The sequence below is a fragment of the Heptranchias perlo genome, chromosome 10 (assembly GCF_035084215.1).
Source record: "Heptranchias perlo isolate sHepPer1 chromosome 10, sHepPer1.hap1, whole genome shotgun sequence".
Lineage (NCBI taxonomy): Eukaryota > Metazoa > Chordata > Chondrichthyes > Hexanchiformes > Hexanchidae > Heptranchias > Heptranchias perlo.
The window spans coordinates 6,244,397-6,270,534 of record NC_090334.1 but is presented as its reverse complement, the minus strand read 5'-3'; the positions used below and the strand labels follow the sequence as shown (position 1 = coordinate 6,270,534).

The 26,138-nt window shown below is 48.2% G+C and overlaps 1 protein-coding gene across 4 annotated transcripts in view; it reads right to left on the bottom strand.

Moving 5' to 3' along the window:
* Positions 1 to 4,245: 4,245 nt before the first annotated feature.
* The window catches only part of LOC137326256 (neutral alpha-glucosidase C-like), a 159,656-nt gene continuing 137,763 nt past the window's right edge, over positions 4,246 to 26,138 (bottom strand). For 3 of the 4 annotated variants that reach the window (XM_067991177.1, XM_067991178.1, XM_067991179.1), the window contains 5 exons: positions 21,602 to 21,676; positions 20,157 to 20,270; positions 18,905 to 19,017; positions 12,593 to 12,693; positions 4,246 to 8,828 (listed from right to left, as the gene is read on the bottom strand). In XM_067991177.1, coding sequence (XP_067847278.1) covers positions 8,716 to 8,828; positions 12,593 to 12,693; positions 18,905 to 19,017; positions 20,157 to 20,270; positions 21,602 to 21,676 — 516 coding nt within the window. In that variant the 3' untranslated portion in view covers positions 4,246 to 8,715. Of the gene's footprint in view, positions 8,829 to 12,592; positions 12,694 to 18,904; positions 19,018 to 20,156; positions 20,271 to 20,294; positions 20,582 to 21,601; positions 21,677 to 26,138 lie in introns of those variants that run through there. The other variant, XM_067991180.1, reaches the window with a different exon arrangement.

The window sequence follows — 26,138 nt, the reverse complement described above, 5'->3', positions numbered from 1 at the left end:
CACTGAGGGTAGCAACGGCACAAAATGTACTCTGGGTGGGGGACTTCAATGTCCACCACCGAAGAGTGGCTCGGTAGCACCACTACTGACCGAGCTGGCCGAGTCCTGAAGGACATAGCTGCTAGACTGGGCCTGCGGCAGGTGGTGAGCGAACCAACACGAGGGAAAAACTTACTTGACCTCGTCCTCACCAATCTACCTGTCGCAAATGCATCTGTCCATGACAGTATTGGTAGGAGTGACCACCGCACAGTCCTCGTGGAGATGAAGTCCCGTCTTCGCACTGAGGACACCATCCAACGTGTTGTGTGGCACTACCACCGTGCTAAATGGGATAGATTCAGAACAGATCCAGCAGCTCAAAACTGGGCATCCATGAGGCGCTGTGGGCCATCAGCAGCAGCAGAATTTTATTCCACCACAATCTGTAACCTCATAGCCCGGCATATTCCTCACTCTACCATTACCAACAAGCCAGGGGATCAACCCTGGTTCAATGAGGAGTGTAGAAGAGCATGCCAGGAGCAGCACCAGGTGTACCTAAAAATGAGGTGCCAACCTGGTGTAGCTACAACTCAGGACTACATGCATGCTAAACAGCGGAAGCAACATGCTATAGACAGAGCTAAGCGATTCCACAACCAACGGATCAGATCAAAGCTCTGCGGTCCTGCCACATCCAGTCGTGAATGGTGGTGGACAATTAAACAACTAACGGGAGGAGGAGGCTCTGCAAACATCCCCATCCTCAATGATGGCGGAGTCCAGCACATGAGTGCAAAAGACAAGGCTGAAGCGTTTGCAACCATCTTCAGCCAGAAGTGCCGAGTGGATGATCCATCTCGGCCTCCTCCCGATATCCCCACCATCACAGAAGCCAGTCTTCGGCCAATTCGATTCACTCCACGTGATATCAAGAAACGGCTGAGTGCACTGGATACAGCAAAGGCTATGGGCCCCGACAACATCCCAGCTGTAGTGCTGAAGACTTGTGCTCCAGAACTAGCTGCGCCTCTAGCCAAGCTGTTCCAGTACAGCTACAACACTGGCATCTACCCGACAATGTGGAAAATTGACCAGGTATGTCCTGTCCACAAAAAGCAGGACAAATCCAATCCGGCCAATTACCGCCCCATCAGTCTACTCTCAATCATCAGCAAAGTGATGGAAGGTGTCATCGACAGTGCTATCAAGCAGCACTTACTCACCAATAACCTGCTCACCAGTGCTCAGTTTGGGTTCCGCCAGGACCACTCGGCTCCAGACCTCATTACAGCGTTGGTCCAAACATGGACAAAAGAGCTGAATTCCAGAGGTGAGGTGAGAGTGACTGCCCTTGACATCAAGGCAGCATTTGACCGAGTGTGGCATCAAGGAGCCCTCGTAAAATTGAAGTCAATGGGAATCAGGGGGAAAACTCTCCAGTGGCTGGAGTCATACCTAGCACAAAGGAAGATGGTAGTGGTTGTTGGAGGCCAATCATCTCAGCCCCAGGACATTGCTGCAGGAGTTCCTCAGGGCAGTGTCCTAGGCCCAACCATCTTCAGCTGCTTCATCATTGAACTTCCCTCCATCATAAGGTCAGAAATGGGGATGTTCTCTGATGACTGCACAGTGTTCAGTTCCATTCGCAACCCCTCAAATAATGAAGCAGTCTGAGCCCGCATGCAGCAAGACCTGGACAACATCCAGGCTTGGGCTCATAAGTGGCAAGTAACATTCGCGCCAGACAAGTGCCAGGCAATGACCATCTCCAACAAGAGAGAGTCTAACCACCTCCCCTTGACATTCAGCAGTATTACCATCATTGAATCCCCCACCATCAACATCCTGGGGGTCACCATTGACCAGAAACTTAACTGGACCAGCCATATAAATACTGTGGCTACAAGAGCAGGTCAGAGGCTGGGTATTCTGCGGCGAGTGACTCACCTCCTGACTCCCCAAAGCCTTTCCACCATCTACAAGGCACAAGTCAGGAGTGTGATGGAATACTCTCCACTTGCTTGGATGAGTGCAGCTCCAACAACACTCAAGAAGCTCGACACCATCCAAGATAAAGCAGCCCGCTTGATTGACACCCCATCCACCACCCTAAACATTCACTCCCTTCACCACCGGCGCACTGTGGCTGCAGTGTGTACCATCCACAGGATGCACTGCAGCAACTCGCCAAGGCTTCTTCGACAGCACCTCCCAAACCCGCGACCTCTACCACCTAGAAGGACAAGAGCAGCAGGCACATGGGAACAACACCACCTGCACGTTCCCCTCCAAGTCACACACCATCCCGACTTGGAAATATATCGCCGTTCCTTCATTGTCGCTGGGTCAAAATCCTGGAACTCCCTTCCTAACAGCACTGTGGGAGAACAGTCACCACACGGACTGCAGCGGTTCAAGAAGGCGGCTCACCACCACCTTCTCGAGGGCAATTAGGGATGGGCAATAAATGCTGGCCTCGCCAGCGACGCCCACATCCCGTGAACGAATAAAAAAAAAAGATAAGAGAAAAACTCTTCCTATTGGCAGAAGGGTCAAGAACCAGAGGACATAGATTTAAGGTGATTGGCAAAAGAACCAAAGGTGACATGAAGAAAAACTTTTTTACACAACAAGTGGTTAGGATCTGGAATGCACTGCCCGAGAGGGTGGTGGAGGCAGATTCAACCATGGCCTTCAAAAGGGAACTGGATAAAGACTTGAAAGGAAAAGATTGGCAGGGCTATGGGGAAATGGCTGGGGAGTGGGACTAGCTGGATTGTTCTTGCATAGAGCCGGCGTGAACTTGATGGGCCAAATGACCTCCTTCCGTGCTGTAACCTTTCTATGATTCTAATGAAGGGATCGAGTGTAATGCATCCAAATTGCTGACAATGCAAAGGTAGGTGAGAAAGTAAGTTGTGAGGAGGACACAAAGAGTCTGCAAAGGGATATAGACATGTTAAGTGAGTGGACAAGAAAATGGCAGATGGAGTATAATGTGGGGAACTGTGAGGTTATTCACTTTGGTAGGAAGAATAGAAAAGCAGAATATTTTTTAAATGGTGGGAAACTATTAAATGTTTGTGTTGAGAGAGATCTGGGTATCCTCGTACAAGAAACACAGAAAGTTAGCATGCAGGTACAGCAAGTAATTAGGAAGGCAAATGGAATGTTGGGCTTTATTGCAAGGGGGTTGGAGATCAAAAGTAAGGAAGTCTTGCTACAATTGTACAAGGCTTTGGTGAGACCACACCTGGAGCCCAATGCACAGTTTTGGTCTCCTTATCTAAGGAAAGATATACTTGCTTTAGAGGCGGTCCAACGAAGGCTCACTAGATTGATTCCTGGGATGAGAGGGTTGTCCTATGAGGAGAGATTGAGTAAAATGGCCCTATATTCCCTGGAGTTTCGAAGAATGAGAGATTATCACATAGAAACATATAAGATCCTGAGGGGGCTTGACAGGGTAGATGCTAAGAGGTCATTTCCCCTGGCTGGAGTCTCTGGAATTAGGGGGCATAGTCTCAGGATAAGGGGTCGGCCATTTAAGACTGAGATGAGGAGGAATTTCTTTGCTCAGGTGGTTGTAAATCTTTAGAATTCTCTACCCCAGAGGGCTGTGGCTACTGAGACGTTGAGTATATTCAAGGCTGAGATAGATTTTTGGGGTCTAGGGGAATCAAGGGATATGAGGATTGGGCGGGAAAGTGGAGTTGAAGTTGAAGATCAGCCATGATCTGATTGAATGGCGGAGGAGGCTCGAGGGGCCGCATGGCCTACTCCTGCTCCAAATTCTTATGTTCTTAAAGTTGCTTGATTGTTGGAAAAACCCAATTGGTTCACTAATATCCCTCAGGGAAGGGAACTTGCCACCCCAATCCAGTCAGGTCTACATGCGATTCTACAGCCACTGGTTGTACAAAAATTCAAGTCCATCCACCAACACTTTTGCAGTGCAGCTAGAGATGAGCAATAAATACGGCCTTGCCAACATAGTCCACCTCCTGAGAACAAAATAAAAAGTCATCAGGAAGAAAATCTGAATGTACAACTTCAGAAAAGAATCGAGGGCCCTCCGTCAAAAACAAACTCTCAAATAAATTCAAATTCAAAAAGCATTTTAAGCATTATGCAGGTGCTTTAAGTGGCTTAAACCAATGGGAAAAATTGTTTTCAAACAATCAATTGTTTACAAAATTTTTTCTGTCAGCTGACAACTGCTGGAAATAATGTAGAAAACTGAAACAGATAAATAAAATCTTAGTCGTCAAGCAACAGTTTATTATTTCTGAACATTTGTTTGATGAACTGTGTGAGAAGTGAAACAATTAATGACAGAAATCTTGGGGGAAAAGAATCTGAACAGATATACCAAATTTTGTAAATTCTGTGAGTTGTGCAGGAATATTTGTGGCTTTTAACATCCTTAATTTGATCTATAGCAGGAGGCACATTTCCTGTTCATCTACCATTTTTGTAATTGAACATTATTGAAAATATTGCAAATAATGTAAATTAGTTGACTTCAATATGCTATGAACGCATCAATGGATGAGATGCTCAGGAATCGTCAGTAAACATTCACAGAATCATAGAATGATGCAGCACAGAAGGAGGCCATTTGGCCATTCGTGCCTATGAAGAGAAGTGGGAATTGAGCTGAGTCAGCACATTTAATTTTCTAGGAACTGAGGCTCGGATTTGACAATAGACTGCTAGACCCAAGAAAATCTGAGTCTAAACTGCTTTCCAAGCACTGGAGGTCAGGCCATTTGTATTAGTGAGCACCACTGTCAATGAGCCTCAAAACTCAAGTTGTGAGTGTAAACTAGAAACCATTCAGATTCCAATACCAATCCCTGGAGCACTCTACTCAGCACTTCCCCCATCCCGACACAATTCCTCTAACAACTCCCCACCGCTCTTCATCTGTCAGCCACTTTCTTATCCATTCCCAGGCTTTACCTTGAATTACCAATGTTTTAAGCTTGATCCAGATGAGATTTCACTTCCTCAAAATAGTCGTGCCTGAAGTATCACACATGGCACCATGGCACTTGGTGGTCATACACTCCGGCGTTGTACAGTCAGTGGATATGCACTAGCCAGTAGAACGTTCTCAGTTGTGGTAGAATGCACAGCCAATGCTCCCAATGCTTTGAGTGTCACTCAAAGCATTGGGAGTAAGAAAGTCTTGCTACAATTGTACAATTGACATTCATTAACTGAATGAACACTAAATGAAAGGAATTCTCCCAAGACTGAATTTGCCATTGTGTTACACTGGGGTCAGAAGTGGCATCTCATGGAGCTCAGCAAATGAGGGCCTGTCCAGAAGCTTTCTCTGGATGTGAGGTTCAAAGGTGGAAGCTTTAGGTTCTAGGTCAGCAAGATGGACAGCATGTTCCAAATATACAATCTCGAAGATAATTCCAAGAGATTTACCTGGCCAGGTCAACCCCAGTATTTTCCCAGCACCATGAAACTTTCCATCATTGGAAAAATTGGACTGGGAATCTATGAAGAACACCCTGTTGAGCTGCTTTCAACATCACAAATCCTCGGAGCCCACCTCAGACAGCTGCATGGTCAAGCAGTTATTTTTTCCCCCACTGGTTGCAGCGGAAATCTCCAGCACTGTGAAGAAGGTCTGTGGCAAACCCGTTAGAGAATAACTAAGGAAATAGTAAGGTCTATTAGAGACTAAAAAGGTAACCTATGTGTGGAGGCGGAAGATGTATAAAACACTGGTTAGGCCACAGCTGGAGTACTGTGTGCAGTTCTGGTCGCCACACTACAGGAAGGATGTGATCGCTTTGGAGAGGGTGCAGAGGAGATTCACCAGGATGTTACCAGGGCTGGAGCGCTTCAGCTATGAAGAGAGACTGGGAAGATTGGGTTTGTTTTCCTTGGAGCAGAGGAGGCTGAGGGGGGACATGATTGAGGTGTACAAAATTATGAGGGGCACAGATAGGATGGATACTAAGGAGCTTTTTCCCTTCGTTGAGGGTTCTATAACAAGGGGACATAGATTCAAGGTAAAAGGCGGGAGGTTTAGAGGGGATTTGAGAAAGAACTTTTTCACCCAGAGGGTGGTTGGAGTCTGGAACTCACTGTCTGAAAGGGTTGTGGAGGCAGGAACCCTCACAACATTCAAGAAGCATTTGGATGAGCACTTGAAATGCCATAGCATACAAGGCTACGGACCAAATGCTGGAATATGGGATTAGATAGGGCTGATGGCCGGAGCGGACACGATGGGCCGAAGGGCCTCTATCCGTGCTGTATAACTCTATGACTCTATGTAGGCATGGTTCTCAATGAATACTTTGCCTCTCTCTTCACAAAAGAGAGGGACAATGCAGAGACTGTAGTTAAGGAGGAGGAATGTGAAATATTGGATGGGATAAACAGTGTGAGAGAAGTATTAAGGGGTTTAGCATCTTTGAAAGTAGATAAATCGCCAGGCCCAGATGAAATGTATCCCAGGCTGTTAAGAGAAGCAAGAAGGAAGTAGCAGGGGCTTAGACCATCATTTTCCAATCCTCCCTGGCTACAGGCATGGTGCCGGAGGATTGGAGGACTGCTAACGTTGTACCGTTGTTTAAAAAGGGAGAAAGAGACAGACTGAGTAATTATAGGCCAATCAGTCTAACCTCGGTGGTGGGCAAATTATTGGAATCGATTCTGAGGGACAGCGTAAATCGTCATTTAGAAAGACACAGGTTAATCAAGGACAGTCAGCATGGATTTGTTAAGGGAAGGTCGTGTCTGACTAACTTGATTGAATTTTTTGAGCAGGTAACAAGGAGGGTCGCTGAGGGTAATGCGTTTGATGTAGTGTACATGGATTTTAGGAAGGCTTTTGACAAGGTGCCACATGGCAGAGTGGTCAAAAAAGTAAAAGCCTATGGGATCCAAGGGAAAGTGGCTGGTTCGATCCAAAATTATCTCAGTGGCAGAAAGCAAATGGTAATGGTTGATAGGTGTTTTTGCAACTGGAAGGCTGTTTCCAGTGGGGTCCCGCAAAGCTCAGTACTAGGTCCCTTGCTTTTTGTGGTAGATATTAATGATTTGGACTTGAATGTGGGGGGCTTGATTAAGAAGTTTGCAGATTATGCAAAAATTGGCAGTGTGGTTGATAGTGAGGTGGAAAGCTGTGGACTGCAGGAAGATATCAATGGACTGGTCAGGTGGGCAGAAAAGTGGCAAATGGAATTCAATCCAGAGAAGTGTGAGGTAATGCACTTGGGGAGGGCAAACAAGGCAAGAGAATACACAATAAACAAGAGGATACTGAGAGGTGTAGAGGAAGTGAGGGACCTTGAAGAGCATGTCACATATCCCTGAAGGTAGCAGGACAGGTAGATAAGGTGCTTAAAAAGGCATACGGGATACTTTCCTTTATTAGCCGAGGCATAGAATATAAGGGCAGGGAGGTTATGCTAGAACTGTATAAAACATCGGTTACGCCACAGCTTGAGTACTGCATACAGTTCTGGTCACCACATTACAGGAAGGATGTGATTACACTAGAGCGGGTACAGAAGAGATGTTACCAGGGCTGGAGAATTGTAGCTATGAGAAAAGATTGAATAGGCTGGGGTTGTTTTCTTTGGAACAAAGGAGGCTAAGGAGAGATTTAATTGGGGTATATAAAATTATGACAGAACTAGATAGAGTGGATAGGGAGTACCTATTTTCCTTAGCAGAGGGGTCAGTGACCGGGGGGCATAGATTTAAAGTAATTGGTAGACGGCTTAGAGAGGAGCTGAGGAGAATTTTTTTCACCCAGAGGGTGGTGAGGGTCTGGAACTCACTGCCTGAAAGGGTGGTAGAGGCAGAAACCCTCAACTCATTTAAAAGGTACTTGGATGTGCACTTGAAGTGCCATAACCTACAGGGCTATGGACCAAGAGCTGGAAAGTGGGATTAAGCTGGATAGCTCTTTTTCTGCCAGCACAGACACGATAGGCTGAATGGCCTCCTTCTGGGCTGTAACTTTCTATGATTCTAAGTGAGAACATTGCTAGTAAATGTGCTTCATAATCCTGCCGGGTGAATATAAAGTCAACTTTCCCCGTCCTCTCCTGAAGGGTTGGACGTAACCAAGTGCGCACGTCTACCTCTAGTCCCTTACTCAAGTGGCCACTCTTCATGTGTCGGCCTAGACAGGAAGCAACAACAGGCTTCTCGTCCGAAGAAAGCAGCACAGCTGAGCCTGATCCTGTTCTCACCTGACATCCACACACATGCACATTTTAGCAGGAGTCACTGCAGAGTGGTTAGGAGAGGGTAACTTGGCTAACTTTTCATCGCTCCCCCGTACTAGCACATGCTACCTTGGTTGAGATCACAGACTGGGGATCAAATCTGGAACCTCCTTGATCTACTTCGCTCTGTGTCTCACTACTTGTCCTCTAAGACACCGGAAAATTGTTGCCACACACTCAAATATATATATATACATATAAAACTATTTATATCTAGCAAGATTATATAGGTTAAATTAATAAAGGAAAGAAATAATCAACAGGAATTCATGTCACAGTAGTTAGAAAACAAATGTTACAGGACCTTAAAAATATCCTAGACTGGATTGATTTTGGGGGGATTCGATCTATAGTGGTTCCTATTGCAGGGGCAACGATCCCAGTAAACTAGGTGACCAAATGTGCAAGTGAAGAGCATTGTCTCAGAGGCCCACTCAGATAGCTCGATGTCCACCCTTCAGTAATGAAGCTTCAGCATCCAGTCACACCCTGCGTTAAATCGTAGACTTTCAATGTTTAAGAGGGACTTTTTCACATCGTAGGTGAAATGTATCGGACTCTTCGGTCCATCTGGAGAGGGAAATGAACAGAATTATCAGGAACATCGCTAACAACAGAGTGGTAAGTATCAATGAACACAACAACAAATTGCATTTATATAGTGCCTTTAACGTAGTAAAACATCCCAAGGCACTTCATAGGAGCGTAATCAGACAAAATTTGACGCTGAGATATTAGGACAGGTGACCAAAAGCTTGGTCAAAGAGTTAGGTTTTAAGGAGTGTCGTAAAGGAGGAGAGAGAGGCGGAGAGGTTTAGGGAGGGAATGCCAATGCTTAGGGCCTAGGCAGCTGTATGCACTGTTGCCAATGGTGGAGCAATTAAATCAGGGATGGACAAGAGGCCAGAGTTAGAGGAACGCAGAGTTCTCGGAAGGTTGTAGGAGGTTACAGAGATAGGGAGGAGCGAGGCCATGGAGGGATTTGAACACAAGGATAAGAATTTTAAATTTGAGGCATTACCGGACCGGGAGCCAATGTAGGTCAGTGAGCACAGGGGTGATGGGAGAACAGGATCTGGTGCGAGTTAGGATACAGGCAGCAGAGCTTTGGATGAGCTGAAGTTAATGGCAGATGGAAGATGGGAGACCGGCCAGGAACGCGTTGGAAGAGTCGAGTCTGGAGGTAACAAAAGCATGGCAATGGTTTCAGCAACATATGGGCTGAGGCAGGGGCAGAGACGGGCGATATTACAGAGGTGGAAGTCGGCAGTCTTTGTGATAGAAAGGGTATGGGATCGGAAACGCAGCTCAGGATCAAATAGGACGCCGAGAGTGGAAACGGTCTGGTTCAGCCTCAGACAGTGGCCTCAGTAGAACACACACTCTCCAGCCAGATCATTACAGTCAGCTCCTATTCATCTTTCAGTTTTCTTGGAAAATTAAAGCAAAATTCAAATGCAGCTGCCCAGAGGCAAATATTTTGAATCATTCTAATCCCTCTGTTTCCTACAGAGGAGATCTCATGTGCGTTGCTCAGCTAGGAACAGAAGAGGCTGGTTGATTTGTACAACTTAATTCTCCATTTTCTCTCATTCCCTTTCCTGGGTCTCGGAGTCACTGAAATAAAAATCGGCCAAATGTCACCAACTCCCACCAACTCTCCTGGTCTCTCTTCCAGTGAGTTTCCCTCACTGAGTGTCTGTCCGACTCTCTCGGCGAGTGCCCCAGTCACTCTCCCACTGTGTGTCCTACCGACTCTCTCGGCGAGTGCCCCGCTCACTCTCCCACTGTGTCCCACCGACTCTCTCGGCGAGTGCCCCGCTCACTCTCCCACTGTGTGTCCTACCGACTCTCTCGGCGAGTGCCCCGCTCACTCTCCCACTGTGTCCCACCGACTCTCTCGGCGAGTGCCCCGCTCACTCTCCCACTGTGTGTCCCACTGACTCTCTCGGTGAGTGCCCCAGTCACTCTCCCACTGTGTGTCCCACTGACTCTCTCGGCGAGTGCCCCAGTCACTCTCCCACTGTGTGTCCCACCGACTCTCTCGGTGAGTGCCCCGCTCACTCTCCCACTGTGTGTCCCACTGACTCTCTCGGTGAGTGCCCCAGTCACTCTCCCACTGTGTCCCACCGACTCTCTCGGTGAGTGCCCTGCTCACTCTCTCACTGTGTGTCCCACCGACTCTCTCGGTGAGTGCCCCGCTCACTCTCCCACTGTGTGTCCCACTGACTCTCTCGGTGAGTGCCCCGCTCACTCTCCCACTGTGTGTCCCACTGACTCTCTCGGCGAGTGCCCCGCTCACTCTCCCACTGTGTGTCCCACCGACTCTCTCGGTGAGTGCCCCAGTCACTCTCCCACTGTGTGTCCCACTGACTCTCTCGGCGAGTGCCCCGCTCACTCTCCCACTGTGTCCCACTGACTCTCTCGGCGAGTGCCCCGCTCACTCTCCCACTGTGTCCCACCGACTCTCTCGGCGAGTGCCCCAGTCACTCTCCCACTGTGTGTCCCACTGACTCTCTCGGCGAGTGCCCCGCTCACTCTCCCACTGTGTCCCACTGACTCTCTCGGCGAGTGCCCCGCTCACTCTCCCACTGTGTCCCACCGACTCTCTCGGCGAGTGCCCCGCTCACTCTCCCACTGTGTGTCCCACTGACTCTCTCGGCGAGTGCCCCAGTCACTCTCCCACTGTGTGTCCCACCGACTCTCTCGGCGAGTGCCCCGCTCACTCTCCCACTGTGTGTCCCACTGACTCTCTCGGTGAGTGCCCCAGTCACTCTCCCACTGTGTGTCCCACCGACTCTCTCGGCGAGTGCCCCGCTCACTCTCCCACCGTGTGTCCCACCGACTCTCTCGGCGAGTGCCCCGCTCACTCTCCCACTGTGTGTCCCACTGACTCTCTCGGTGAGTGCCCCGCTCACTCTCCCACTGTGTGTCCCACTGACTCTCTCGGTGAGTGCCCCAGTCACTCTCCCACTGTGTGTCCCACCGACTCTCTTGGCGAGTGCCCCAGTCACTCTCCCACCGTGTGTCCCACCGACTCTCTCGGCGAGTGCCCCGCTCACTCTCCCACTGTGTGTCCCACCGACTCTCTCGGCGAGTGCCCCGCTCACTCTCCCACTGTGTCCCACCGACTCTCTCGGTGAGTGCCCCGCTCACTCTCCCACCGTGTGTCCCACTGACTCTCTCGGTGAGTGCCCCGCTCACTCTCCCACTGTGTGTCCCACCGACTCTCTCGGCGAGTGCCCCGCTCACTCTCCCACCGTGTGTCCCACCGACTCTCTCGGTGAGTGCCCCAGTCACTCTCCCACTGTGTCCCACTGACTCTCTCGGTGAGTGCCCCGCTCACTCTCCCACTGTGTGTCCCACCGACTCTCTCGGTGAGTGCCCCGCTCACTCTCCCACTGTGTGTCCCACTGACTCTCTCGGTGAGTGCCCCGCTCACTCTCCCACTGTGTGTCCCACCGACTCTCGGCGAGTGCCCCGCTCACTCTCTCACTGTGTGTCCCACCGACTCTCTCGTCGAGTGCCCCGCTCACTCTCTCACTGTGTGTCCCACCGACTCTCTCGGTGAGTGCCCCAGTCACTCTCCCACTGTGTGTCCCACCGACTCTCTCGGTGAGTGCCCCAGTCACTCTCCCACTGTGTCCCACCGACTCTCTCGGTGAGTGCCCCGCTCACTCTCTCACTGTGTGTCCCACCGACTCTCTCGGCGAGTGCCCCAGTCACTCTCCCACTGTGTGTCCCACCGACTCTCTCGGCGAGTGCCCCGCTCACTCTCCCACTGTGTGTCCCACCGACTCTCTCGGCGAGTGCCCCGCTCACTCTCCCACTGTGTGTCCCACCGACTCTCTCGGTGAGTGCCCCGCTCACTCTCCCACTGTGTGTCCCACCGACTCTCTCGGCGAGTGCCCCGCTCACTCTCCCACTGTGTGTCCCACCGACTCTCTCGGCGAGTGCCCCGCTCACTCTCCCACTGTGTGTCCCACCTACTCTCTCGGCGAGTGCCCCGCTCACTCTCCCACTGTGTGTCCCACCGACTCTCTCGGTGAGTGCCCCAGTCACTCTCCCACTGTGTGTCCCAATGACTCTCTCGGTGAGTGCCCCAGTCACTCTCCCACTGTGTGTCCCACCGACTCTATCGGTGAGTGCCCCACAATTCCAGATATTACTGGATCTGTCATGTATTTCCAGCATTTTTTTTTGTTTATTTTAGATTTCAGCATTCTCAGTTTTTCGTTTTACCGCTGGAAAACAGATCATTTTTGTGAATACTCAAATGAACAAAACTCTCTGTTACGAAGGATCATCGAGGACAGTCTGGTCAGTTTGTTTACCTGGGCAATGCGCTGTCACACAAGAAGGTCTTGCAGCTCCCATAACGAGGACCCTCTCCACCAGACAATCAGTGCAATACTGTCCCCTCTCGTCAGCACACCTGATCATAGGGGGAAAATACATTACACGGTTCAGCCTTTACACAGGTTGTGGGTGCTCAATGATGAACAGCGAATGAGGAATAATTCATTGGGGTCATGAGACCCTTATATAAATTTCCCTCACCAGGTTTATCTCTCCAGTAGCCTAATCAGTAAAGGTAGTATGTAACTGAGGCATAGCGACCAGATATTCCAGCTTCAATTGCCAGTTCATGCTGAGTTAGCTGATTTCAGCTGGAGGAACAGTGTCTCAGTGTCCCTGACTGGGAAAGGGCAAAGTAAACCAGCATCCCTCTACTGGAAAGTGTATGCATAAATGCTGGGGTTTAGCTGTGATTCCTGTGAACAATTGAGGCGCTAAACTGGGCTGTGTAGTGCCCGTTGTTTCTGCACTATGCAGCCTCACGAAGTGCCAAGGTGGCATCTTGAATGTGCACACATGCTTCTAGCGTGACGTGCGCCGGATGCCATCTTGGTAAAGGGTTTAGCCCATGCGCAGACAATGTAAAGTAAGAAGAATATGCGTTCGATCAGCGTGCAACGCTGATTTAAAATGATTTGGCACTTTATGCTCCACTCAATGCACAGTCTTAACCATCCAAACATGTCTTAGAGTGCGTGGAGGACCCCCCCCCACCAGCGCTATTTAAAGGGACCAAGCAGGATTTACAGGTTAGTTGATGGATTATTGCCTCTGGCTGCTGATGCATTTGTACCTGTTTTTGGAGGGGACCTAGCGTAACATTTAGAGCCAGAATGTGCAAGAGTGAAGTTAGGAAACGCTTCTACGCGCAAAAGATAGGAGAAATTTGGAACGCTCTTCTGTAAACGGCAGTTGATGCTAGCTCACTTGTTAATTTTAAATCTGAGATTGACAGATTTCTGTGAACCAAGGGTATTAAAGGATATGGGGCTAAGGTGGGTATATGGAGATAGGTCACAGATCAACCATGATCTCATGATCTGACCTCAGGCTCGAGGCTATATGCCACTGTCACCTGCTGCCTCCTGTTATGCGCCATTGTCTTCTGCAAGAAAGCGGGATGTATGTCTGGGTGATGTGGCTGTCATGGTTGAATAGCTGCCAGTATGTGTGGCCTGTGAGTTGTGGGTGATCGGCTTGCAACAATGGTGTGAGGGTGAGTTGAGTGCTCTTGGAAAGAGTTTGTTGGTATGTGGGTGATGGGGGTGTAGTGTGTGGAGCAGTGAATGCGGCTAGTGGTGCAGTTGGTAGGAGATGCCACTTGACAGTTGACCTCACTCATCTTGACCACTTGAACTTCTTCCTGCACTGCATCCATGTTCGTGGTGCTATGTGCCTGGTATCGACTACGTCCCCCACTGCCTCCCCTGCCTTTTGAGCATATGTCTGGAGGACCTCTTGCCCCCCTGCAGATATAGGATGTCCCTCCTTCTGTCCACCTCTTGCACCAATGTCTCTAGTGCACCAGCAGAGATCCTTGATGCACACAGTCTCGCAGGCCTGGTAACAACTCGGACTGGCAGATTGGTGAGGTCTGGTGTGCAAATTGGAGGATGTGAGATTTAGTACTGCACAACCTTTATTCAATGTTTTAACATAACTCAACAGTTTGTAAACATAGGGATGAGAACTGCATCTGTGTTTTGCGAGTCCGATGTCTGATCTATGTTCAGACTCCGTGCAGACCTGTATCGTAATTTTAGCAAATAACAGATACCGGCTACCTTTAAGAGATGCCTTTCAGAGATTTGGGCTCCCCTTCTGGTGGAAAGTGTGAATGTCGTGGAATCGTCATGTGAAGGTTTGTTTTTTTCGCATGCACGAGGTACGTTCTCTGGTAGCACGAATGTCTCATGCTACCTGCGACGGGTTGACTGGCCACGGGTTAATCGCGCAATGCGATGCCAGCGCCTGTTTTCAGGGGTAAACCAATTTAACCCCCTTGGTGTCTCAGCTCACACATGAAAGCATGACAGCTTGGCCTAGACACCAGAGGGCAGTTGGTGTCCATAGAACTGTACTCCAGCAAGAAGTCATGAGGGACGAAAACTGGCAAAACAACAAAAGTTCTACCCACTCTTAGCCAGATTTGACTTAATATTAGTTACTTAGTCACCATCCTGCGAATGATCTACTCCGACAAAGGTCCCTGTTGAATCAGGTGGTAACTCCAGTCTATTTATATGTTAGCTGGAACTCCCAAAGTTGCAGTAGTCCAGAACTACTGAAGTTTACAGTAGCGAAGGAAGCCATTCGCCTCATCATGTCGCGTCGGTATTGCAAAATCAATCCAAAACTAACCGCACTGCCCTGCTCTCTCCCATTAGCCCTGTATCTTCCCCTGCTTCCAATATTTATCTACTCTTCCCTTAAAAAAAACAATAGTTTCTGTCTCAACTACTTTGTGGGGCAAAGCATTAGATGCTCCAACAATCCTCTGTGTAAAGAAATATTTCCTCGCTCTCAGTGATAATCTTAAATTGATTACCTCTTGTCACTGACTCTCCAGCCACAGGAAATGGACATTCCCTATTCACCTTATCAACATTTTTCATAATTTTAAAAACCTCTATTAAATCTCTTAACCTTCTCTGCTCCAGTGGGAATAGTCCCAGTATCTCAAGTCTCTCCTAATGGCTACAGTTTCTCATCCATGGTCACATTCTGATGAATCAGTGCTCTCTATGGCTTAAATGTCCTTTCTATAATGGGGCACCCAAAACTACACACAGTACTCCAAACTGTGGCTGAACCACTGTCATGTACAAATTTATCATTACTTCTTTACTCTTGTATTCAATGGCCATATTTATAAAGTCTAAAATGCTACTAGCATTTTTTATGGCTTTATCTTCATACACTCGCACTTTCAGAGAATAATGTATTTCCACCTCTAGGTCTTCCTGTTCTTTCACATCCACCGGGGTTTTTTCATTGAATTTATACTTTCATTCCTTGTTTTTCTTCTTAAAATGAATTATCTCACCCTTCCCCACTTTAGGTGTCAGCCGTGGCTCAGTTGGTAGCACTTGACCAGGAAAGCACTGGAAGAAGGTTGTGTGTTCAAGTCCCACTCCAGAGTTTTGAGCACAAAATCAAAACTGACACTCCACTGAGGGAGTTGCTGCACTGTTGGAGATGCCATCCTTCGGATGAGACGTTAAACCGAGGCCACCTCTGCCCTTTCAGGTGGACGTAAAAGAACCCATGGCACTATTTCGAAGAACAGGGGAGTTCTCCCTGGTGCTCTGGCCAATATTTATCCCTCAACCAACATCACTAAAACAGATTATCTGGTCATTATCACATTGCTGTTTGTCGGACCTTGCTATGCGCAAATTGGCTGCCGCATATTCTACATTACAACAATGACTACTTCATAGAATCATAGAGAGGTTACAGCACGGAAGGCGCCGGCTCTTTGCAAGAGCAATCCAGCTAGTCCCATAGCCCTGCTATTTTTCTTCCTTTCAAGTACTTATCCAGTTCCCTTTTGAAAGCCATGATTGAATCTGCCTCCACCAACCCCACAGGCAGTGCATTCCAGATCCTAACCACTCGCTGTGTAAAAATGTTTTTCCTTATGTCACCTTTGGTTCTTTTGCCAATCACCTTAAATCTATGTCCTCTGAAGTACTTCAAAAGTATTTTGTTGGCAGTAATGCGCTTTGGGACATCCTGAGGTTGTGAAAGGCGCTATATAATTTCAAGTCTTTCTTTTTTAAATTGCTTCTGCAACTTGCCTGTTCATTCTGCTAACTTAAGTCTTTCTGAAGGCTTTAACAATCCTCCTTGCTGTTTGCCAAAACCCCCTACTTCTGTCTCATCAGCAAACTCAATATCATTCTGCATGTGCCCAAGTCCAAATCATCTATATAATCAAGAACAAAACTGATCCAGCACTGATCTCTGGGGTACACCTCTTCCAATCCTTCTCCAATCCAATTTATCCTTTGTTTCATGCTCGTCAACTAACTTTCCATCTGTGCTTCTACATTTCATTTCATATCGTACACCTATAATTTTGTAACTGCTTCCCGTGAGATAGCTGGCTGTACTTAATTATCCCATGCATCTCAAATTATGGATTTTAAGAGTTTGCCCACAAATAACATTAGGCTAACTGGGCTCCAGTTATCCGATTTATTCTTCTCTCCCTTCTTGAACAAAGGTGTTACATTGGCTTCCCGCCAGTTCCCAGCACAATTTTTCAACATGTCCCTCAACCACCTCCTGGCTATCATACTGCCTGACAAAAATGTCATGGATTAGCCCAAATTTCCTCTAACACTGGGAAGACTAAAGTCATTGGGGGGAATTTTTACTCCCCCCTCCCAGTTTCTTGACAGGGGAGCAGTTAAAATGGAGCAGATGAAATACCCACTCTGTTCCAATTTTAAAATGCCTGTTTTTTCAGGAATATGAGGCGCCTATCTGATTCAGGTATACATGTATGCAAACTGGGGTCCTATTAGGTCAACAGGACTTTTCCAGGTAAGTTTGAAACTATACTTTGAGGGTCCAAAAGGAGCAGGGGTTCCCAGCATTCCTCTGTCTCCCCCCCCGCCTGCCCGAATCCCAAACCCCCAACTGCCAGTCTCACTCACCCCGCCCCCAACAAGCCCCAAACTCGCCAACCTCCATTCCCCAGTCTCGCTCTCTCCCCTTGACCCCCAGTCCCATCTACCTCACCACTGACCCCCAGTTCGCTGTTACTCTCTCCCCACTCCACAAGCTCTAATCCACTGCCCCCCCAGTCCTTGATCGCCCACTCTTCCCCCCACCCGAGCCTCAATCCCCTGCCCCTAGTCCTTGTGCACCCTCTTCAAACCCAGCCCCACACCTCAACCCACTCCGTCTCTCTCTCTTCCCTCCTGCCCCAGAGTCCTGTTTCTGGTCACCCCCAAGTAGAGCTGACTCACTGCAGCGGCGACTCTTGTTGTCAGAGCAGAAGGGGGAGGGGCGATGTTGTGCCAAGAAATTTAAAGGGCGAGATTCTCCTGGGCTGCTAACAGCAGTGCCCGGGAGATTCATGCTCCGTTCCGGGAGATCCTAGGGTAGCCTCTGGGCCTGCCAACTTTCCACCATTTCCCATCAACTTCCAGGCCTTTTTGGTCAGGAAGTTGGCCACTGGCATGTTAATGAGACCCAGCTGTTAACATCGACTGAGACTCCTGTTACTGCTCCCGGACGAGCTGGCTGTTCACTAAGCCGCTTTCCCGCCCGGAAGTTAAAATTCCCACCAGGGGTCAGACCGAAAACTCCGCACCCTTACCATTGACTTCGCCTCCCTCTGACTGCCAGCTCAGGCTGAAGAGACTGCACGGAACTTCAGCGTTCTGTCCGACCTAGAGCTGAATTGTAAACCTACATCCTGTCATCACCGAGATAACTTCCACCTCCACAACATTGCCCATCTCCACCACAACCTTACACTGCTACCGAGACTCTTTTTCATGCCTTCGTCACCTCTAGCTCAGAGTTCTTCTTGCCAGCTTCTGACCTTCGCCCTCCATAAATCCCCAAAGCATCCGAAAGTCAACCACCGGCATCCTATCCCACGCTAAGGGCTAGTCATGTTCAGCCTCCTCTGTATTTCTCCATTGCTCCGCTCTACCTTTGATGGCAGAGACTTCAGCCACTTTGACCCTATTCTCAACCTCCCTTCTTCCTAAATGCTCCAACTTTCTACCTCCAGCCTCAGCTTTAAAACAAATTCTCAAAACCAATCTCTTCTATCAAACTCCTAATTCCCTCCCACGCAAAAGCTGAGTGCTTGCACCTTTCCTCCTCGGTGAAGTGCCTTGGGATAGTTTTCATGTTAAAGAAACTACGTAAATTGTTGCTGTAGAATTCCCTTAGAAAGGATCCTTGTAGCTTGACTCCTTCTCAGTAAGACTCACTTCTTAGAAAAGGCCATCACTGTAAGACTCCACTTTAGAAAGGGTTCTCACGCTGTGGCTTTTCCTTTATAAATGATCCCCTTGGCTGGACTGAGAAAGGGACCTCCTGGTAAACTCTCCTATTGAGTTCTCATGGCTATATGCTTCCTTTATAAAAATTAACCATTGTGACATTCCCCCTCTAGATGTGCTTCCTTATGACAACCAAAGGCTATCATTAGCCATCTACACCCCACATATAAAAACCACTCCCATCAGTTGAGACCTTGGCCCAGAACTGTCTGAATGAGTGACAGTGAAAGTTGAGCTGCTGCTGATACTCACACTGCTGAAAATGTGTTATCCTTGAAGCTGAATCTCCTGAGTAAGAATTGGTTCTTACTCCGATAGTTGAACGAGTGCCCGTCATCAATAAACAACTTCCCTGTGGCTGAGTTCTATAACGGGAACATGGAACAGATCAGTCTGAAAGGTGAATGAAGCACTAGTAATCAATTACTAACTCGCTGTGCTTGAGGCAGCCGGACGCAAATTATCCCCCCCCCCCCCCGTGGCTTTCCGTTTGTAAACTCCCAAACTCAGTTTGGCTGCATGGACAGCAGAGGGGGGGGGGGGGTGGCTTACAGCTGGCTGATTTTCCGCCTCGGGAAACCAGCAAGCTGCAGCGGAGCGCGCATTTGGAGCCCCCTCCCCCAGCTCGCCGACAGAATGTTAACACAGCTCGAGTCCTAAAGTGCTTTGGATCTCTCAGTTGCCGCGTTGAGTGCAGTGCCAATATCGCGCCCGCTGTGCACCCAAACCGAAAGTTTTCCCCATTATGTTTAGAAACTGGTGAAGAAGGATCACAACGGCAGAAGAAAATGATTAATATGGCAATGTGTTGCTCAGGGTGGAAGGATGCAATCTGCTGCTCACAAGTGGCTCACGCAGTGAGGGTCCGATCTCAAATGTGCCATTAGAGAGCGCCCCGGAGCGGAATTACTTACTTCTGCAGTTACAGTTCCTCAGCTTTCCAGGAATAGGTCCATTACATATGACTTTATCAGGCAAAACATAAAATAATGCATGACAGCTGGAGTGGGTTATGAGATTGTAGCACATCATCAGCGGGAATTCCCTTGGCTTTTCTCTCAATCGAATGCTGTATTTGCCGAAGTTACGGCAGCCGATCAGGAGAACCCCCTATAGAAATTCCCGGTGCTGAGATCATAAACGTCAAGAGCAAGTTTTAACTGTTGAGTGAATTTTCTGTCGTCAAGGAGAGTGCTAGGGATTGCCACTTATGTTTTTACTCTTTGCACCCAGAGTCAGCATCAAGCAGTCCCAGATCAGATGCAGAATGAGATGTCTCTGCCTCTGCCCCTTCCAGCACCAGTGTGACATTTCCATTTCCCACAACAGCCATCCTTCCACCCTCTCTAAGTGCGATTCTCAATTTAGAGGCCGATTTCTGCTGCATGCTCACACCCACCAGAAGCAAGGCTGTGACTACCCAAATTCATTTCAGTTGCTTAGCTCGGCATGTTCACAGCAATATCACAAAAGTACAATTTAAACCAGCGGAAAAATCCATTACCTCAGAATTAAGTGCAATATATAGGGCGTAGGAAATCGTCTCCATATCCTTTGTAGACCTCCTCACCCGTGTCTTCCTGGGTATAATGGTGCCGCCACGTTGGTAAACGGGCACCTGCAACGACACTGGTTATATCGGAAATAATACAAAACAACCAAACCCTGTTTTATAGGCTCACCATGACGGAGAAAAGCACTTCTTGTTCAGCTGGATCGTTGTAGGATATTTCACGGATTTACTGCCGCCCTGGTCCTGATGAAGCCACGAAAGTGTCACTAAACCCAACACATTCGCAGCTCATTTTTAGAGGTGGTACTATACTGAACTACGGTGGATGATGGAGTCAGACACACAGCTTTTTCTTTTAGTTCTTCTTAAGCCCAAGTGAATCTGCCTATGTCCTCTTCCTCCTTCCAGAATCCTCACTGTAGGAAAACCATCAAGCAACCGTCGCTCCTCCACATCCCATTCCCTCCATGAACTTCCCAGTTAATTTCCACATTCAGACTTACACCATAAGTGCTGAGACTATTTTTGATATATTAGCTGATATATTTATATTGTCTTACATTTCCCTGATCTCACAGAAAACCACAGCAACATATTTAATACTTAAAAAACATATGTGATACATGTGCTGGTGGTCAGCTCCCACTCTGGGCACTACATGTGATACATGTGTTGGTGTCAACTCTCAGTGTACTCTATATGTGATACATGTGCTGGTGTCAGTAATCACTCTGGGCACTACATGTGATACATGTGCTGGTGTCATCACTCACTCTGGGCACTACATGTGATACACGTACTGGTCTCAGCAATCACTCTCTTCACTACATGATACATGTGCTGGTATCAGCTCTCAGTGTGCTCTATAAGTATTTGAAATACTGTACAATTGTAAGTAATATCCTGGACAGTGGCATATAACATTAGTCCCGGGGAATGGGCAATTTTCCTCATTACAGGTACCCATTGTCAACACCAACCACTGCCAGGTCAGGGAGAGTCAGCTTCAGAGCAAACTGCCCCAAGTCTTTCCTAATAAAGTCCCCTAATCCCTACACCACTGTTGTTACATTTCCATTTCCCAGTGTGGCCTCTCTGACTGACATGGTTGGTATGGTGGCAAATTAAGGCCAAATTTTGCTGTGGTTCCACACTCATTAGAGGCTGGGTTGATGCTGCATGACTGCCCAAATCCATTTGCAGCCAGCAGGCAGAGAGACGCTCATCCCATCATTTTGGGTCAGATGTGATCTCAAGCCGCACAGTTGAAAGGACAATATCTAACCCACAGTAGTACCCCTCTCCCATATATTAATAGTTGCTGCTGCCGATAATGCAGTTAAGTTCTGTGTTAGGATTAACTTCTCTCTGGTAAAATGGAGTTGATCTTAATAAGGCTCCACTAGATTACAAGCTTAAACTACTTGGATACTTACGCTATCAAGGCTTACAGGTACAGGCAGCGTCTGCTCACCATCAAACCGCTGTAATGTTCTGAGATGGTACCACAGCTTCAGGAAAAACAATGGGAAACAGAGATTGTCACTGAAATAATTTTGAGGCATTTAATTGTAAAGTCTGTACTTTCAGCAAGAACAAATTGAAAGTGCTTGATTATGCAGCAACTTTAACACTACAAAACGTTCCATGGTGGATCAGTAGGAGGAGGAAAACCAGATACTGAACAAGACCTGGGAGAAGAGCTAAGAAAGGTGACCGAAGATGAGGTTGAAGAGGTAGGGGAGGTGAATGTTGATGAGTTTGAAGAGGTACAGGAGGTGAATGAAGATGATGTTGAAGAGGTAGGGGAGGTGAATGAAGATGATGTTGAAGAGGTGGGGGAGGTGAGTGAAGATGATGTTGAAGAGCATGGGGAGGTGAATGAAGATGATGTTGAAGAGGTGGGGGAGGTGAGTGAAGATGGTGTTGAAGAGGTAGGGGAGGTGAATGAAGATGATGTTGAAGAAGCAGGGGAGGTGAATGAAGATGATGTTGAAGAGGTAGGGGAGGTGAGTGAAGATGATGTTGAAGAGGTAGGGGAGGTGAGTGAAGATGATGTTGAAGAGGTAGGGGAGGTGAGTGAAGATGATGTTGAAGAGCATGGGGAGATGAGTGAAGATGATATTGAAGAGGTAAGTGAATATGGTGTTGAAGAGGTAGAGGAGGTGACTGAAGATGGTGCTGAAGAGGTAGGGGAGGTGAGGTGAAGATGATGTTGAAGAGGTAGGGGAGGTGAGTGAAGATGCTGTTGAAGAGGTAGGGGAGGTGAGTGAAGATGATGTTGAAGAGGTGGGGGAGGTGAATGAAGATGATGTTGAAGAGCATAGGGAGATGAGTGAAGATAATGTTGAAGAGGTAGGGGAGGTGAGTGAAGATGAGGTTGAAGAGCATGGGGAGGTGAGTGAAGATGATGTTGAAGAGGTAGAGGAGGTGAGGTGAAGATGATGTTGAAGAGGTAGGGGAGGTGAGTGAAGATGCTGTTGAAGAGGTAGGGGAGGTGAGTGAAGATGATGTTGAAGAGGTGGGGGAGGTGAATGAAGATGATGTTGAAGAGCATGGGGAGGTGAGTGAAGATGATGTTGAAGAGGTAGAGGAGGTGAGTGAATATGGTGTTGAAGAGGTAGAGGAGGTGAGTGAATATGGTGTTGAAGAGGTAGAGGAGGTGAGTGAAGATGATGTTAAAAGAGTAGGGGAGGTGAGTGATTTTTTAAAAATTCATTCATGAGATGTGGGCGTCGCTGGCGAGGCCAGCATTTATTGCCCATCCCTAATTGCCCTTGAGAAGGTGGTGGTGAGCCGCCTTCTTGAACCGCTGCAGTCCGTGTGGTGAAGGTTCTCCCACAGTGATGTAAGGTAGGGAGTTCTAGGATTTTGATCCAGCGACGATGAAGGAACGGCGATATATTTCCAAGTCAGGATGGTGTGTGACTTGGAGGGGAACGTGTAGGTGGTGTTGTTCCCATGTGCCTGCTGCCCTTATCCTAGGTGGTAGAGGTCGCAGGTTTGGGAGGTGCTGTCAAAGAAGCCTTGGCAAGTTGCTGCAGTGCATCCTGTGGATGGTACACACTGCAGCCACGGTGGGCCGATGGTGAAGGGAGTGAATGTTTAGGGTGGTGGATAGGGTGCCAATCAAACAGGCTGCTTTGTCCTGGATGATGTTGAGCTTCTTGAGTGTTACTGGAGCTGCACTCATCCAGGCAAGTGGAGAGTAATCCATCACACTCCTGACTTGTGCCTTGTAGATGGCGGAAAGGCTTTGGGGAGTCAGGAGGTGAGTCACTCGCCGCAGAATACCCAGCCTGTGACCTGCTCTCGTAGCCACAGTATTTATGTGGCTGGTCCAGTTAAGTTTCTGGTCAATGGTGACCCCCAGGATGTTGATGGTGGGAGATTCGGCGATGTTAATGCCGTTGAATGTCAAGGGGAGGTGGTTAGACTCTCTCTTGTTGGAGATGGTCATTGCCTGGCACTTGTCTGCTGCGAATATTACTTGCCACTTATCAGCCCAAGCCTGGATGTTGTCCAGTCTTGCTGCATGCTGGCACAGACTGCTTCATTATCTGAGGGGTTCCGAATGGAACTGAACACTGTGCAATCATCAGCGAACATCCCCATTTCTGACATTATGATGGAGGGAAGGTTATTGATGAAGCAGCAGAAGATGGTTGGGCCTAGGACACTGCCCTGAGGAACTCCTGCAGCAATGTCCTGGGGCTGAGATGATTGGCCTCCAACAACCACTACCATCTTCCTTTGTGCTAGGTATGACTCCAGCCTTTGGAGAGTTTTCCCCCTGATTCCCATTGACTTCAATTTTACTGGGGCTGCTTGGTGCCATACTCGGTCAAACGCTGCCTTGATGTCAAGGGCAGTCACTCTCACCTCACCTCTGGAATTCAGCTCTTTTGTCCACGTTTGGACCAAGGCTGTAATGAGCTCTGGAGCCGAGTGGTCCTGGCGGAACCCAAACTGAGCATCAGTGAGCAGGTTATTGGTGAGTAAGTGCCACTTGATAGCGCTGTCAACGACACCTTCCTTCACTTTGCTGATGATTGAGAGTAGACTGATGGGGCAGTAAATGGCGGAGGTAGTAGGCTGAAATGCAGGGTTGATGGATGTTGCAGAGACAAGGTGCAGCAAGGCCATTGGAGGGGATTTGTCCTGCTTTTTGTGGACTGGACAGGATATTCCTGGAAAATTTTCCACATTGTCGGTTAGATGCTAGTGTTGTAGCTGTACTGGAGCAGCTTGGCTAGAGGCACGGCTAGTTCTGAAATGATGTTGAAGAGGTAGGGGAGGTGAGTGAAGAGGTAGGTTTTGAGGAGGTTTTCAAAGGTGGAGAAAGCTGAGCGGTTAGCGAGACAATTCCCAGGGTGTAGGCTGAAAGATCCGATGGAGGAGCTGAGGACGTATTAGTGGCACGCAGCAGTTCAGGTCGGAGGTAGTAGGTTGAAATGTAGGGCTGACGGATGTTGCAGAGACAAGGTGCAGCAAGGCCATTGGAGGGGATCTGTGGATGAGAACAAGTATTTGGAGGCAGTGGAGGTCTGCGAGGATATGAATGATATGTGAGCTTGATTTGGTACGGCACAGGATGCAGGCCTCAGAATCCTGGGTAGGTTTTGGAGTGTGGAGCTCAGAAGACTGGCAAGGAATGCACGGAAGAAATTAATATAATGAAAAGGAAAAACAGAAATACACAACTGCTCAGACTCTGTAAAGAGAAAATATAGGTTCTGGTATTTCAGATGCGTACTCTTCATCAGAACACACCCGAGACATCCTAACTTGTCTTTTCTCTTTACAAATACTGACTGAGCGGCATTTTTTACATTTTTATTAGTGAAGGAATCAAACCTGGAAGTGACAAGTGCACAAACGAGTGCCGGTGACAGTGGAGGAGAGGAGGCACAGGGGATGGGTTGGTTAAAGTGTTGATTTATGCGCTCTGTTTTAGTGACGGCCTGGATTTACGTGGTCTTCGGCCTGGATTTAGGTGGTCTTCGGCCTGGATTTACGTGGTCTTGGTTATAGTCCGAATTTACGTGGTCTTCGGCCTGGATTTACCTGGTCTTGGTCATAGCCTGGATTTACATGGTCTTGGTCATAGCCTGGATTTACATGGTCTTGGTTATAGCCTGGATTTACATGATCTTCGGCCTGGATTTACATGGTCTTCGGCCTGGATTTACATGGTCTTCGGCCTGGATTTACATGGTCTTGGTTCTCGCCTGGATTTACATGGGCTTCGGCCTTGATTTACATGTAAGGAGACGCACGACACCCGGTTATAGTCCAACAGCTTTCTTTGAAATCACAAGCTTTCGGAGCTTTGTCCCTTCGTCAGGTGAAGTGAAGAGATGCATATAGGCACAGCATATATAGTCAGAGAACAATGCCTGGTGATTACAGATAATCTTTCTAACTGCCCTTATCTCTCTGCCAAGGCGTGATAAATCACAGCAATCAAAGGAGTGAATGGTGTTCAAACAGGATAGTCAGGGAAACATTACATCCAAGAATACTGAGGTGGGGTCACAAGGGGTCAAATGTAGCAGATGCTGGGGTTTGTATTAAAAACAAATAACTTTTTTTTTGCTGGAAATCGCAGCAGGTCCGGCCGCATCTGTGTATGGAGAACAAGCCAACTACGACTTGAGTATGGATGACTCTACGTCAGGTGGGGTTACATGTAGCGTGACATGAATCCAAGATCCCGGTTGAGGTAGTCCTCATGGGTGCGGAACTTGGCTATCAATTTCTGCTCGACGATTTTGCATTGTCGTGTGTCTTGAAGGCCGCCTTGGAAGAACGCTTACCCGAAGATCGGAGGCTGAATGTCCTTGACTGCTGAAGTGTTCCCCGACTGGGAGGGAACCCTCCTGTCTGGCGATTGTTGTGCGGTGTCCGTTCACCCGTTGTCGCAGTGTCTGCATGGTCTCGCTGATGTACCATGCTCCGGAGCATCCTTTC